Genomic DNA, 16,927 nt, shown 5'->3' with positions numbered 1-16,927 from the left:
ACACTCTAACCTTAATTTTAACAAAGTTTTATATTTTAATATCCCAGATACTAAGATAAACATGGTGGAGTTCCCTGACTCAGACTGGACCCTTGAAAGTACACAACATCACAAGGTTCCCTACAATCCCGATGCCATTTCGGTCCATTTTCTTTAGAAGTCCAACTCCAGATCTTCCGTATAACATTTTAGCCAAAGCTGATGTTGAGTCCCAAAATCAGTAATGAAAAAAACAAAACAAAACGTTTCTAACTATTTGTTTTAAAAACCTTTTATAACTATTAGCTCTAACATTCTAGTTTCAGTACTAATGAAGACTATGCCATCTCCAGAGTTTACTCTCTAAATTTCGGCCAGATTATTTGATAAATAATATAAATCACACACTATTTGACGAGTGAAATATCCTGTTTGACACCGCATTCATAATCTGCTGTCTCTTCATACAACGTGAAGTAAATTTTGAAAGACCACCACTGAATGCAACTCCAAAAATTTCAGTCAGCTCATAAGTCTCATTTTAAAAATCAAAGCATAGTAACAAATGTATTGTCTATATTTCTCATTGCATTTATACGGTTGTTTATATGAATGTTTCCTAAACCAACGTTCAGTTCCTACTGAGATCTTCTGTTCCAGCAAACCATGGGGGTACAGCTCATCTTTACCGGGTCAGCACTGCCCCCTAATGACAACTCATAAACAACACAACTTCCAGTTTTCACTTCTTTGTTTGTATTAAGGATCAATACAAAAATCACAGAACAAATCCTAAAAGTAATAATTTTCAAGTATACTGATCTAAGGTGATGGAAAAGGATGATTTAGTAAGGTAAGCACGGCTCATTGCTCTCCATCTTGTTTCATACATGCACAGAACCAGCCCACACTGGTCAGCACTGGTTAAAGTACAAAAATATAGGACATTTTCATAGACACCATGGCATACTGCGTGTTATAATGCAACAAGTAAACTCAAGACAACTACAACAGGCATGTTCACAGAAACTATAAGGTAATAACAGTCACATTATGCACCACTCTACGCACGTGCTCATTTTTCTCGCCACATACACAACAGAATGCAAACGGATCTGTCCCACGTGTCAGTTTCAGATGGATTTACACAGTTATAGTGGGGTGTTAATATTGGCATTTCCCCTGAGGAGAATTCCTCTGTGTTCATGAGACTGACAGCAGTGGCGTCTCGGAGGCTAAGTGAAGCTGATTGCTGGTTTATGCCTCAGTGGCTGCGAGCCAACGTCTTCCTCTCCCTTCAGCGGTGATATCAGCAGCCCGGCCTAGGTGGCAGGAGGCTCTGGAGAGCTTGTGGAGGTGGACGAGACGGAGGCCGGCACCTCCCTGCTTTCTCCCGCCCCACCACCGGTCACCTTCCACTGCAGGATGCAGGTATCCTTCCCGCCAATGGAGAGCAAGTGGGAATCATTGTGAGTGAAGCAGACGTTGGTTACGTGGCTCCCATGGCCCTCATACTTGTGACTTGGTGCCTGGGGAGGAGATATAAGAGTGAAGAGAGGTCATTTTCCATTTTTACAAAGGAAAGCCTATCCTAAACCAGGCTTTCTTCAGCATAGGATATCCAATTTTAAACCCTTTCTCACAACGTGAGGATGCAGAATCAGAATGTATTCATGTACTACTGCACATTCCTGATTTTAAGTTTATTTTCTTTGTACCCAACCAACAACATGAAATCATAAATTTGTACATTTTTAATGTTTGTCAGATGAGATTTTACAATCCTTGCAGGTTTGTAAGGATCCTGCCCAAACACAATAAGAAAATGCTAATGCATTTCAAAAGCCAGTGATGCATCAAAAAACTGTTGATGAAAGTGTTTTGCACAGGCAGACATGAATGAATTCATGTCATTACAGACAACTTGAATCCAGTTGGTAGTTCAGGTGGACATCCTTGTCCTGGTAGATCTGCGGGCGCTCCGTCCTCTCTCCATGTTCACATGATGGATTGACCAGAGCTCTAGGAGATATTCAGAGCCTAGAAGACTGCTGTAGAACCAAAATCCTGCTTTAAACTGGACCAGAACTTTCTCTCTGACCCGTCTGCTGGGTTCCATGGTCTTGATGATGCTGTTTGTTCTCTGAACACAGCCCACTGTTCAGATTTGTAGTTGTATATAATCATGCATCCTCTTCCTATCACGACACAGTAAAGCACTCCCTTGTGTTGGTCAATAGTAAGTGGTAAAATGGTCCATCACATACAGTCTCTAAATAAAATACCCGTGTTATAATGTGACAAATGGGGAAGAAACTGAACAGTTCTGATTACTTTTGTACTGCAATAGTGTACTTTACCTTCGATATGTGGTTTTTATTTCTTGTTTGTTTGAAGATTTTCTTGAATATTTTTTACATTTTCAATTCTAGTGTTCTTTATGAGTCTTATTCCATTATTCCAACTATTTTAAAATGTTATCCCCTTCAGAAACCCCACATTCGGTTTTATTCTTTCAAACTTTATCCTTTTCTCTTTTGGTCAGGTTTGCCTTCTGGTTCTACGTCACATCAGGTTCTGACTGCATTCTATTTATCCTCAGAAGTCAACACTTCGGAGAGCCAAGTAGGAAATATCCACTCGTTGGTATTCCTGATGGAGAAGTTGGCAGCCAGACTAGTTATAAACGTAATATTTTTCAGGCTCTGTTAGTGAATCTGTTTAAATTCTGGTCTGTGAAGACGTTTTAGGAATGCCTGCAACCACATGGCCTGCTAGGCTGATGTAGCATGTTAGTGTGTGAAGTTCCACCTCCAGCAGTGAAAGCAGTAAAGCAACAAAATCAACAGCACACAGAGAAAGGGGCTGCAGTGTTGCAGGAGTGAGACTGTACATCTGATCTGGTAACTGTCAACTAACATTAAATGAGGGGTTGCTTTCAGCGACTCACTGGAAGACAGTTTGCAGGCAGGTGAGGAAAGGACAGCACAAACTTCAAAAAAGGAGGAGAAGCCAACTCAGAGTGTATAAAGTTAGAAGTAAGAAGCTAGGATTAGCATAGGAAGTCAGGAGGAGTTAAGCTTGAATCCCAGGAGCCCGAATAAGGTGGGACCTCGCTGAGAGGAAGTTGACCTGAGATCTGCCACACATTCCCAGCCCCTGTGCATCTGAGCAGTTTGGGCATGAAGACCACCAACGTTTAGGCTATGCAGGGAGAAGACTCACATCCCCTCAGGATAAAAGGATATTCTGACCCAAGGCCAACACAGCTGGAGGCATAAAAACAGTGGCAGCACACCCCAGACCAGGAGGGAACCAGGAAACATCAAGAAGAGAGAAGCAGAAATAATCTTCTAGTTGAATATGGAGCGGAAGGAAGGCGCTCATATAACAATGTGTGGGGAGTTGGCAGTGGCTGGCAATAATACTGAAGGGTCCAAATACTTCATGAATGCTAGGACCCATCCGATGACCCGACCTCCTGTCTGCTTCTGCAGACAGGAGAAGCAGATCAGGATGTATGCAATCAGGATGAAACATGCATTTATAGGAAGATCTACTGTCTGTACTGCTAGGAGTAGTCAGCCAGGGCTAACACCATCATCATGTCCCTCTGGGGTTCCACCTTTCATCTGGTTCTCTGGGAGAACTGGTCGTAGTGTATTACATTCCCAGGTTCCAGTTTTTACATTGTTTGGTTGTTCTTGTCATTTGACTTCCTCCTGTGTGATGCTTCGTATTGAGAATGAGCTTTGTCTTAGTTCTGCTATATTTGCTAAATCTTTGTTTATTCTGCCATTGCTGCACTTTCTGGTTTAGTTTACACTTTTAAACTAATATTAACTTAAATAACTACTTTACAGAACACAGAGATAAGGTAGGCAAATAGAGATCTTTGTAAATAAAGGAAACAAAGTACAATAAAACACATGTATTTGATTTTTTGTGTGCGTGCCAAAAGCAGTCCAAAAATGGGATGTAAAGACTACATCTATAGTAGCACCAACGGTCAGAAATGGTCTGTCCATCTGACCATCAACACGTCTCACCTGAATGAAAGTTCTGACCCGCTCTATTATTTCCAAACCAAATTTGGGCTGTTTACAACTAAATTCTGAGCCCTCAAGTTTGAATAAAATGGACAGAATCTTTATTTTATTTCAACATTTATAGTCCAGATAAACAAAATAGATTTACATCTTTTTATTATATATTTTTTCTATCCGCCACCTGAATCGGCAGGTTCATTCTTGACTGACCACTGAGCTTTAAACCTTCATCCTCATTTTGGGTCGCCCTGTGCTACAAGGCCCAAATCTATAATATAATATAATATTTTTTGATATTCTTATGTTGCCTCTGTTATTAGGCTGTTGAAAGATCTTGGTAATAGTCAATCAAACTCTTGTTCTGGGTGATGATGATGATGATAATGATGATCAACACCTTTGTGAATTCCTTTAAATCAAAAACCAAACGTGACTGACTCATTAGACCTGAAGTCTTCAAATGCAGAAGGCCTGTGAAATGAAGACGGATGCGTGTAAGCAGTACCTTAGGTTTAGGGCAGGGGTACTGGAAGAGGTGGACCTTACAGAAGTCATCAGCCACAGCCACGATCTTCTCATTGTGGGAGCGGCACAGGGCGTTGATGTCTGTGCCGTCTGAGCCCTCCAACCACACGCCTGTAAACCCCAGAAACCCTGCCATCAGCCTGGCTTCATGTTCCAACACAACGCTTTACCTGCACAACATGTTTAATGCTTCTCACCTATGACATGGAAACCCAGCACACAGGTGAAAGAGGCCCATTCTCTGTCTTTGCTCTCAAAGCGGTTCCTTAACAGCTTACATCCTCCTGCAATGTCCCCTATCACAACACATTCACATTAAGAATAGTTAGTCTATAAAACGATGTGCTTCTGATATGCATAAGACAACTTGGAGGGGCTGGGCTAGAGAACAAACTGCCCACCTTGCAAATGGTTCATGACCACGCCACTCTATGACCTACAGCTGTCCTGATTGCATTAGCTGATCAATAAAGACTATTAAAGACATTTCTTGGTATGTTGATGGAAAGAGTTTTTTTCAATTAATGACTTCTGTAACAGCACCTGCCTTGGTTTTTACTTACAGTAGAGGATCTCATAGTCGCCCGAGTTTGACACAATGTAGCCGCCATCTTTGGACCAGTCAAGGTGAGTTATGAAGCTGGAGTGGCCCTAGTAAAAAAGAAAGGCAGATATGATGGTAAGACTATTTGAATCTTCATTTTCTTTCTCTTCACAAATCTTTATAAATGCAATGATAAACATGCACATAAGACTGGAGTATAAGTGTATTTCAAGACAATGGGCTCTCTTACCCATTACATTCAGTAATTCAATCCATTACACACAGAGTGATTTTAATTCTCCATTATACAGCTAATGACAACACAAAATGTAGGCTCCTAGAAGTTTTGAATATTAAATCAGACCCTTTACAAATCACCTCTTGTACAAAATTGTGTTATAGGCATGTCATGGACCAGACAATCGTGGGGAAGACTGCCTGTATGACAGTTGTCCAGCAGACACTTCCTGACACACTCCACAAGGACTGGTAGCTACAGAGTGATATTACTAAAAATGTTCTCTGTTCAGTGTCCTGTACCAAAGCCTATTAATGGAAAGTTGAGTGGTATGAAAAAGTGTGGCAGAAGAAGGAAGATCCTTTCAAGAGATGCACTCTTGAAAGGATCGTGAAGCAAAGCTTCTTCAAGAGTCTGGAAGAGATTCACAAGGTATGGACATCAGTTTGAGTCAGAGCGTCAAGAGCTGCCACACAAAGATGGATTTGGGACACAAATGGTCACAGTCCTTGTGTTAGAAAAAAACAAAAAGGACACGGCTGTTGTTCAGTGTTCCACGTCTTCTTCACAGATGAAAGAAAAGTTTCCTTTTCTTTTGGTTATGAAGGTCCCACTGTCTGGAGGAAGTGTGGGAAGGCACAGAATCCAGGCTTTCTTTGGGATCCAGTGTAAAATTGCCACAGATGATGATAGTTTGAGGTGTCACGTTGTCTGCTGGTGTTGGTCCAGATGGTTTTATCAAGTCAAAGTCAACGCAGCCTTCTACCAGTTCCTTTTTAGACCACCTTCTTTCTGCTGACAAGCTTTATGGAGGTTTTATTTTCCAGCTGGACTTAGTACCAGCTCACACTGTTAAAAGTACTAATACCAGCTTTAATGACTACCATATCACCAGCAAACTAGCCGGATCTAAAGACAGCAGAGAATCTACAGGCTGTTGTCAAGCAGAAGATGAAAGACACCAGAACCAACACCACAGACAAGGCCGCTTTTAAATCAGCCTGGGTTCCCTCAACACCTCAGCAGCCGCCATGCCTTAATGTAGTAATTCATTTAAAGGGACCCTAACCCAAAGTATTTAGTGCATATACTGTATAGTGCATGGCCATACTTTTCGGTAAGCCCTCATTTCAGTATTGCAAAAACATTATTTTTCAATTGGTCTGCTGTAAAATCAAAATTTTCTGAGAAACGGATGTTTGTGTTTCATTAGCTATTACCTGGAAACATCCAACTTATCTGAATTAAATGCTTGGATTTTATCACTTTGTAATAAATCAACATTATAGGAATTTTACTTTTTAATTTACTTTTTAAATAAGCAAAATCTATTTTATGACGAAATTCTTACTTCTTGCTACTAATTAAAATGCACCTGCATGTAACTTACATTGCACCTTCCGAAGCGACTGTAGCGGCGGCCACTCTCTGTCACACTGTAGATGTAGATGAAGTTGTCATGAGAGCCAACAGCTAAAAAGCGTCCGTCTGCAGAAAGAAGAAGCAATTTATACAGTTAAAGGGGATTTCTACTATTTTTAGAACTAAAATCAATAGAACTAAAATGCATTTAGCTGTAACAAAATGAGTAAAATTTCACAGTTGAGTGACTAGTTAATAGAGAAGGTAAAGGGGCTGGGTCAGATGTTGCGGTGGAAGCGGTCTGGCATGGCACTCAGCACTGCATGAGGGCATAGCTGAGGAGGAGGAGGGAAGGCTCTAGGTGGGGGCTTGTGCACGCTTAGGATCAGGCAGGTGCAGAATTCCCACAAGAACTCAAACAAGTGCCTGTCAAATATCAAAACAGTTTTGAGGGAAAGTAATAGCAGAGCGAGTAATTTTCATTTTCAAATGTAGATGAAAGAAGAAAAATATTGGCTCCAGAAGAAGGGGCCCTTTTCCCATCCAGGGCAAAATGCAAGTTCTTGAGCGCCACTTGGGGTCTATCTGTGGGTGTGCCTGGCCGGGAAGAGAAAAGCGGCATGGAGTAACAGAGAGAGAGAGAGAGAGAGAGAGAGAGAGAGAGAGAGAGAGAGAGAGAGAGAGAGATAACAGAAAGTCCAGAGAAAGAAGGTGAGCCTGAGAATAACAGATGAGTAATCAAGATGGAGAGAAAGGCAGTGAGACAGAGTTAGCGGTTGTCGCCATCTTTCTTTTTAGTGACATTTTGGGCCATAAATCTTCTTTAGCCAAGCCCTCCATCATTTTTAAACTCATTTGATTATCAGATCAAATTAAAGCTTAATTAAACACAACTTCCCTTTCTCAACCTTTGGAATATTTCCTCTATGCTGTTATCAACTATTATTCACTATTATTCCTCATTTCATGACCTTCCATGTTATTTATTATTTGACTAGAAACTGAATAATACACACAGATCCTTGAACTGAACTCAAACAGGAAAATGTAACAATTCACAATATTTTCCATCAACCTTTCCATCCTCAGGACTACTGAAATTGTTCAGTTCAAATTTATGGTACTGTTGGGAGATTGCAGATGCTCTGTCTTCTGTAACTCCCAGTCGGTCGAGGCAGATGACCGTTCATACTGAGCCCAGTTCTGCTGGAGGTTGTTCCTTCCCGTTAATGGGGAGTTTTTCTTCCCACTGTCGCTTCATGCTTGCTCAGTATGAGGGATTGCAGCAAAGCCATGTACAATGCAGACAACTCTCCCTGTAGCTCTACGGTTCTCCAGGAGTAAATGCTGCTTGTCGGGACTTTGATGCAATCAACTGGTTTCCTTATATAGGACATTTTTGACCAATCTGTATAATCTGACCCAATCTGTATAATATAATTGAATTTGATTTTGTAAAGTGCCTTTAGATGACATGTTTCATGAATTGGTGCTATATAAATAAAATTGAATTGAATTGAATTAACTTGGCTGATACTGGAAAACTCTGTACTAACTATTCCAATGAGCCAAATCATAGCAGTGATAATCTTGGTCTTGTTTTACAGAACGACACTCAGCCCATATGAAGAAAGATCTGTGTTGAAATCTAAAATGGACCAGGGAAGAAATGGTGACATCTTTGCATCCTTTTCAATTGGAAAAAGAGTTTGTCAGGTTTGGGGTGTTTGAAGCAGGACCGATACACAAACAACAGCTGCATGAGTGCGTAGTGGTTTAATACTTTAAATCCAAACACAACAAATGTACAGTTTATGCAAGTGAAAACAAGGACCAGACAAAGAGCAAGGAGTAGACAAGATAGATGTGTAAAATACCAGACAATTCAACGAATAGAGAGAGGAGACTGGCAGGTTAAGTAGGGGAGAGAACACAGGGTGCGGCAGGGGAGAATAATTAGCACAGGGGAGAGAAATGAGAGAGAAGGAGCTGAAGGGGAGGGAGTACAATGAGGTGGCAGGGACGGGAGGAAAACAGGACCTAACAATGGATAAACACAATATGACTAAATAACCCACTAGCTAAACTAAAGGCAGGCAGGAAAGCAAAGATCTAAGAGAAAGTTGAGCAAGTACTAAATTCATAAAGAACAGAAAACCAACTAATGACAGGAACAAGAATCTACAAATAATAAACATTACTAAAGTGAGAAAATACACCATCAGAGACCAAAAATGCTCTGTGTCTACTGAGTAAGTATGGGTTCTGTAATTCAGAATAAGATATGAAACACACGTAAAACCATGTGTGATTTCTACAAGGTGACTGATGACTTACCTGGTGAATATCTCATGACTGATAGCTGTTCATTCCCATCTATGGATTCAGAAATCACCTCCTTGGTTTCCAAGTCAAGGACTACCCACCTGTCAGAGTTAGAGGGTGAAGCAGAAAATCAGAGTGTTGACAGGTCAGCATACCTTGGTTGTTGCTGCTTTGTAATGGTGACTTATTTAAGGTGAAACTCCTCCTGCGTGTTTCTCGTTATATTGTCCTGCAATGCTCTCTGCATTTATTAGCAGCTTGATAAAGATAAATACATCATCATTGCAGCAGGATGTTTTCACACTGGGAAAAATATGGAACCTTTAATTTTTTGTTTTTTGTTGGAGATTTTCCACGGCTCTAGTGGCTCGCTTTTTAACACAGTAGGCTGACAGGAAGGGGGGTTGAAGAGGGGGAGAGACATGCAGCAAAGGATCGTGGGTCGGAGTCGAACCCGGGATCGACCGCATCAAGGACTAAGGCCACCAGCGCGCCCATGGAACCTTTAATTTGAGTAAATTTATCCAGTATGGAAAATCCCTCCAGGAACATTTCACAGAGTTTCAGCATATAGAGAGAGACCTTTGAACATTCCTCCAGGCACAACCTCTTCAGGGACACTGGGTCGTCTCTTGTGATCACCCCAACTTCCAAAGTGCATTTATGATCATTCCAACAATTAAAAGTGATGAACCCTGTTTTCGCAAATGTTCTCTAAATTTCTTTTTTTTTTTTTACATCTCCTGATCTGTGGCGTCTCTGCATGTGGGGCCAGTGGGGCCTGGCCCCACCAGATGTCGCTGTGGAGCTCTATGTTCACGTGGAACTTGATCGTTCTTTATAGAGCAATATTGTAAAAAAAGACAGATTCACTTACCAATAAAATTCTGTTAGAATCATTTGTGTTTATGTATCTAAATCTGGCAGAAAACTGACCAGCTTGGTAGGCTAAATCCGGTGCCGGCCCACCAGCGTTTGTTTAAATAATGAACATCTGAAATCGCAGTGCGCATACCCAACACACTCTCAGTAGACAGCTGTGGGGCACAAATCCTGTGGCCCCAAGCTCGGATCGTCCAATCAAAATACTTGAATTGCACATGTTACGTTTACATTCTGCTGGATTAATGTAAATCTTTTCTATTCAATAAATGAACAATATGAGTGAACTTTATTTGTAACTTTATTTATAACATTTTAATTACATTTAGCTTATATAAAATGGATTTTCTAGTGTGTTGGTTTATGCTAATTTATCTGTTTAATTTAAAACTGATCACTTAATTTATCATGCCAGAGACGCCACTGCTCCTGATATTTCCCCCAAAGCCTTTGGAAGAGAAACAGGCCCACAGGATCACAGATCTTCCACCATACTTAACAATGGGCCTCAGGCAGTTTTCCACATATTCATTCCTTTGTTTTAAGCAAAATACACTTGTTATTATTGCAAAAAAATCTCAATATTAGTGCAATCTGACTTAAGCTGTCCCAGAAGAGTTTAGGAAAGAAATGGTGCTCTTTACTGCAATTCTCTAACAGTGAGAAATGGAGGTTAATATCTTTTTGCATCCCTAACCATCATGCTCATAATGTTAGTAGTGACAACATCATCATGGGGACTCTTCAATCCAGTGAACAGTAATGAGTCATATTTATATCCCAGGGAAACAGAAAGTCATGGATAAATAATCTGAAGAACCTAGAAACATTTCCAAATGTAACTTTAGAAGTGTTGGCTATAACTTGATAAATGTACTTAAAATATAATACAGTGCAAATAAAATATTTGCACTGCACATCATGTCAAAAACCAGCAGTTCTGTATAATATTAACTTTTCTATTTGTTTGTTAATGCTTTATAGCAAATATAAAAATATGTCCTTTTACAAAATGTGTTTATGTTTTAAAATGGGTTTTAAATGTGGGAGAAAAGTTATTGCTCATATTTTCTACTGCTTTAAACATAATCACCAGCACTTTGCATTTTTCTTACATCATTATTATGATATATTTGTATTGTATTACCTTCCTGTGCTGAGTCCAACAGACACGACAGATCCACTGGGGCAGAAATCAGCACACAAACCATACTCCTGTAAAAGACAAACACATTATTCGATCCATCCATACAAACCTTGTTATATAAATGCAATTAGTCTGTAAATACAAACAACTTCCACTAAGGTTAGGAGGTTCTCCAGACAGGAGACAGGAGTCAGCTTTCAGTACGCAGACAGGAGATGTATCAGATCGGCTGATTTAACGAGGCTTTCTCTCATTTTACACTGAAAGTTGTTAAGTTTAGTCTTTGAGGAAGACAGCTGCTGTCTGCCTTTCAGACTAAGAGCAGATGGGGGGCAGCAGCAGGCTGCTCTCACAGAGCTGCCCACAGCCGGGGAGTCCCCACTCCTTTGACCAAAGAAAGCGCGAATATGCAAAATCCAACTTCTAAAAATGATTTGACTGGTAAAGCCACCCCAGGAGGCGTTTTCTACTCCCAGGCATTTCTAGGCTGGTCGAAACACAAACCACGCAGAGTGAAACTGAGTGGGGAAGAGCCCAGCGGAACGGGCCAAGCCAAGTAGGGTCAGTGGAACTGGGGCAACAGTATCAGAGTATTCTATTAATTAATTCAGACACTGATTATTTGACCATATGGGGGCGCTCATAGACTGTGTATAAAGCATTGAAGGTTAGGGAAAAAAAGGAAATCATGCTCTGCTAATGCAGACTATTATATATACACTTTGTCCTAGTACAGATTCAAAACAAGGGAGGATCATTGACGTTCACGATAAATGTCATGATGATGGAGGACTGAGTCTGACATATTCAAAAATAAATTTAGAAATAAATACAGAAATGAGACATAAATGTAAATATCTCTTACAGTTAGCTTATTTATTTATTCCTCTTTTTAATAATCACCCCATTTATTTATTTTTCATTATAATTGTCAACTTTATTTATTATTTACTGAGTTTTTAAATGTATTTATTTCTGTTTATGTTCTATTATTTTTGTCTGTTTTATTCTTCCTTTCTACATTTTTACCCCATTTATTTCTTCCACCCTTTATATTTACGCCTATCCTTTTTCCATTTCTCTACACATTTCTGCCTCATTATGCAAATGGAAGTGGCGGTCCTAGGGGAACCACTGCTCCCTATTGGTTGGTTAGCATCAGCCTTCCATGGCTGGAATCTTCTGCTGCTGCCATCAATGGCTGCAGCTACCGTCCGCTGTCACAACGGCTACCAGGTCAGTGAGCTGAGGCATTTAGCAACTTCATTTGAAAACAATGCTGTAATTCCAGAGTTTATTATCTGTCGTGTGGAAGTTCTGACTAAACGTATGTTTCATTAAGCGGCTCACATGGACATGGAATGTTTCCAGTACCTTGTTGAATCTATGCCACGAAGGATTAAGGCAGTTCTGAAGGCAAAAGAGGGGCCAAGCCAGTACTAGCAAGGCGTACCTAATAAAGTGGCCGGTGAGTGTAAAATGTTTTTTCTTTAAAGAAAGCTTTAGCTAAGAATTAGTTAATAAACAGAGCTTGAGGTTAGATGAGATAAGTTTTACCTCAAGGGTGATACACCAGTCCAGGTTGTGTTCCTCTGTGTTCCACAGACACACCTGCCTGTCATGGCTGCAAGAGAGGAAGAGGTCCTGAGAGGGGTGAGTAGCCAGACCCCACATCTCATCTAAATGACCCTGAGAGAGACGGAGAGAGAGAAGTATCAATATCTGATTGGTGAGTAGTCTGTTAAAGAAACACAAACAATAAAAAAAAAAAAGTAAGCCTAAACAAGGGAAGGACCTGAGTCTTGTTCTTTTGTCAACACTGGAGTTCATCTTGAATATAAAGTGCTCTACAATGGTTTCCACACCATTTTCTTTCTGTTATGATTTTGACAAAGACATTCTAGAGCAATGAGCAATCCGTGTAAATCTGTCTGTACATCAAAGACATAACCAAGACGCACAGCAGCAATAAACTGTCTGGCACTGATAAGTCTGTAAGGAAATGGAAAATGTTGTTGGCATATCGCCAGTTTTGGTTGCTGCATGGCTGTAAATAAGGCAGTGTTGTCTTCATGGTTATGAACATGGAAGGGAAATGTCAATCCTTACAAAAAACACATTTTATTGGGGAATTGTTTCATTATTTCAATGACACGATCTCTGGGATTTTACAATAAAAGTCAGAAAATAGCTCTAGTTCTCTGAAGAGGATGATCATCAGAGCCGCCTTACTGCTGGGGCTTAGCTGGGCTGAAGCCAGGGGCCTACAGCGTTAGGGGGCCTACTGTTGTGATGTCACATGATGAGCTGAAAAACATGCAGTTGCTTCCAAACCATTGATGTAATCTATATCAGTGTTTGTAGCTCGTCAGGCTCTTTGTCTGCCAATCACTTTAGACACATGTCTGTGACTTTAGATGCAGGTCTGTGGTCGCTGATTTCCCCAAATTAAAAACGACCCACGTGGGCTCACTGATTTATGATCCATGGTGGACCCATCACAACGTGAAGAGCTAGTTTTTGGCTGTGTACTTCCACTGTGAATGACTGACGGCTGTCTGGGAAAAAAATCTGAGAGCTGTGCTCATAAAAAATAAAAAATAAACTCCTTAGGAGGTTTAAGAATGACTAGAAACTGCAGCGAGGTTTTAAAACAACTGGCAGTGAAGATGATCCTGTTGAAGGAGAGAAGGAGGAGATGCAGCCAGCGCAGGTGGACGGCAGGCTGGGAGCAGACAGGAGGACCAGGGAGGAGGAGTTATTAAGTTTGGCCTTTATAACGGTATATAATTCACTTCCTCTGAAGTAATCTGCCCTGCAGCATTAAGGCTTTACTAAAAAAAGAGGCCGGTTCTTCAGTTGTTTTCTTGTTGAACCTGCAGTTCCCAGTAAAAGAAATAGCAAAAAAAATGTGTTCTTGTTTTTGACCCAGATTTGTGTTTGGGGTCTTTTTAACCCCAGCCTTCTCCAACTGGAGTCTTCTTCACCTGAACAACAGTTTTAACACAACAAGCAGTCCGTCTTTTTTATCACTGATACAAACCGTTTTCACCTTATTTTTTAAAACCACTTTTCTAATGTAAACATTCTAGTAAAGTTCCCAGATTTATGGAAATAGTTGAAATAGGTGGAAGAAAACCCCCAAAAACAATCAGTTAAAAATGATCTGATTGGTCTCTCCCTGTTCTAGATATAGGGAGAACAGATTGTTTTAGAGAGACAAAAGACAGGTTGAAGTATTCTGTTCCTTTGTGGAGCTTTAGTAAGGAAAGTGTGTATGATGTGTGGAAGAAATGATGTTACTTCATCAATACATCTGCTGTAGAGTTCATGTACATTTGCAGCTTTTTTTCTTTGTTAAACATTTTGAAAACCATGTAGCATTGTTCTTCCTCTTTGAAGTTTTGCATTACTCTGTGTTGATCAGTCACATACAATTATGGTAAAACAGACTCAGGTTTGTAATGGTAATTCAACAAAATGTGAAAAGTTCAGGGTGTTTTAACACTTTTTGCAAAACATTAAAAATTTATTCAGTGATCAATAAGCAGCACCACACTTTTATCCAATAAAACTGACATCAACTGCAAGCTTTATGCTTGTGAGGGATTAACAGTGCTTCTTTTTTCACCCTAATACTTCCACTATTCCAAAGACCTCATTATACCTGGATAGTCTAGGCAACATTGATTAAATAGCCCAGGATCTTATGAAAGAAGACATATAAAAATAGACCTCCAAAAGCTGCATTGAGCCCATGAACTAGAACAAGAATTCCAGCTTTTAATAAAAAAAAAAAAAAACATGCAGGTTTGCATTTCTTGTTTTTAGTTTTTTCTGCATTTCATGTAACTAGCATACCATTCACAAAATACGTCACTAGTGACTATCTGTGGCAAAGACTGTTGGCATTTATGCATTTAGCGCAGGATTATTAGGTTTCTATCCCAAGTCAGAAAAGTGCAGCTAAGTCTAAATTTTCCTCCCGATGCTGCAGTAAAAGCTGTGCTAAGCTGCATGCTCCACAGAATCAGGTTGAAGGAGTTTTGTTCTGCTCGTCTCATTAAGGGGATCTAAAATATTCACTTCTTTAAAATAACAGTGGAAACACAAAAAAAAACATTCCAAGACAAAACATTATTGTCTACAGACAAATTATTTTTCTGTAGATCTATCTCTAGTTAGTTTTTCTTCTTTCAAGCAATCAGGCTATCACACAGTCTTTTAAAGTGAAGGGCTTCAAAGTTTTTATGTGAACTTTGGCTACTTTTTCACTCATTTGTCTCAGTGCTTGGCCCTGGTAATATTTTGTCCAGTGTGTTTAAGAGAAAAACAAAGGAATGGATATTAAAAACTAGAAAAAGAGTGGAGAAACTGACACAGGTAGAAAGAGCCACATCATGTTTCTGTAGATCTTCTACATTCAGAATGTAAAAAACAGCTGTCAGCAGTTTCACTATAGAGACCCCCGGAAACCATTTTCCCTGAACACGTCTGCTTTGACAGATACAACAGAAAAGAGAAAAGGCTTAGAACATGAACATACCTGAACTATGGCAACAAACCCATTAGAGAAAGATCCTCTAAGGATTGCATTTCGGGTTGTACCAACCAAAAGTTCCTCATCGTTCACCACTGCAACGGTGCGGACCGCCCCAAACTTTTCTGGAATCTGGATAAAACACCCCAGTTAGTTTTTTTTCTTTGTTGTTAGTTGTAACATTCCAGGCATGTGGCGAAGACTTCACACAGCTCTGCGGCAGATGTAACCCAGACACACGCAGCTGTACATCACCTCAACCTCTCTCTCTGGAGCCAGGTCAGCGCTCCAGCGGATGATCTTGCGGTCCTTTCCCCCTCCACTGAGCAGAGCACCAGACTCCAGCATGCACAGGGTAAACACGCTGCCTTCGTGTGCTTTGATTGGTCGTACAATCTGATAGGTCTCTGTTAGAAAAACAATGCAGGACAGGACAAAATTCAAAGCTAAACGGATTATTTTCTTTGGTTAATACTATATCTTTATATGACATGATATATCCACATAATAATGACATTCGTAATTTAAAATATAAATGTCACAATAACCTTAGGGTTCTAATATCAGACTGACTTTACCAAGATTCTGTTTCATGGTCCAAAGATTTCTTGGCCAAAACCTTCCAGTTATCATGTAAACACACTGCACCACTGACCTTTGGCCCCTTTACCAAGAGTTTTGGTGTCAGCAGCCGACTTGGCCCATGGCAGTATGTTGCCTTCAGAGTCTCCAGTCAGAACATCTCCAGTTAGGCTGAACACAAAGCAGTGGATGAACTTGGGCTTCTTGTATTTCTGTAAACAAAGAAAAATACTTTTAAAAGCAACAATTTGACATCCAGTTGAGGCTATTAAAATCTATTTTTTAACTGCTTCCGTCCTTCCAGCTTTCTTCATTGTGAAAAAAAAAAGAAAACAAATCAGCTAATCAGGAAGAGAATTTCATTTGGAAAATAAATAGGGAAGCTTAGAGGTCTCAGAACCAATTGTGAAATATGACATAATCATGTTGTTTGGTTGATTTGCTGGGAGACCGATCAGTGCCAACACAAAATTAATAGGATCATGAAACAGACATCAGCCAGGAAGTTTAGCCACATATGGGTCTTCCTAATGGACAATGATGCAAGGCATATCGCTAAATTAGTTTCATAGAAGCTTCACCAACAACAAAGCCAATGTTTCAAATTGGCCATCAAAAAGCTCTGGGGTCTCATTTATAAAGCTTTGTGTGGAATTCATACTAAAAGTGTACGTATGGCAAGAAAAAGAAATTGCCGTACGGCAAAAAATATTCAGATTTAGAAAACCATGCGCACGCAAAGAAGCTCGCAATT

At 40.1% G+C, this 16,927-nt stretch overlaps 1 protein-coding gene across 2 annotated transcripts in view; it reads right to left on the bottom strand.

Moving 5' to 3' along the window:
* Positions 1 to 712: 712 nt before the first annotated feature.
* eml3 (EMAP like 3) overlaps positions 713 to 16,927 on the bottom strand; it is a 79,003-nt gene continuing 62,788 nt past the window's right edge. For both annotated transcript variants that reach the window (XM_012850592.3, XM_021309543.2), the window contains 11 exons: positions 16,247 to 16,385; positions 15,847 to 15,998; positions 15,598 to 15,723; positions 12,609 to 12,740; positions 11,052 to 11,119; positions 9,035 to 9,123; positions 6,726 to 6,823; positions 5,117 to 5,204; positions 4,751 to 4,849; positions 4,534 to 4,664; positions 713 to 1,508 (listed from right to left, as the gene is read on the bottom strand). In XM_012850592.3, coding sequence (XP_012706046.2) covers positions 1,302 to 1,508; positions 4,534 to 4,664; positions 4,751 to 4,849; positions 5,117 to 5,204; positions 6,726 to 6,823; positions 9,035 to 9,123; positions 11,052 to 11,119; positions 12,609 to 12,740; positions 15,598 to 15,723; positions 15,847 to 15,998; positions 16,247 to 16,385 — 1,329 coding nt within the window. In that variant the 3' untranslated portion in view covers positions 713 to 1,301. The remainder of the gene's footprint in view (positions 1,509 to 4,533; positions 4,665 to 4,750; positions 4,850 to 5,116; positions 5,205 to 6,725; positions 6,824 to 9,034; positions 9,124 to 11,051; positions 11,120 to 12,608; positions 12,741 to 15,597; positions 15,724 to 15,846; positions 15,999 to 16,246; positions 16,386 to 16,927) is intronic.

The sequence above is a fragment of the Fundulus heteroclitus genome, chromosome 14 (genome assembly GCF_011125445.2).
Source record: "Fundulus heteroclitus isolate FHET01 chromosome 14, MU-UCD_Fhet_4.1, whole genome shotgun sequence".
Taxonomy (NCBI): domain Eukaryota; kingdom Metazoa; phylum Chordata; class Actinopteri; order Cyprinodontiformes; family Fundulidae; genus Fundulus; species Fundulus heteroclitus.
This window is presented reverse-complemented; position numbering and strand designations above follow the sequence as displayed.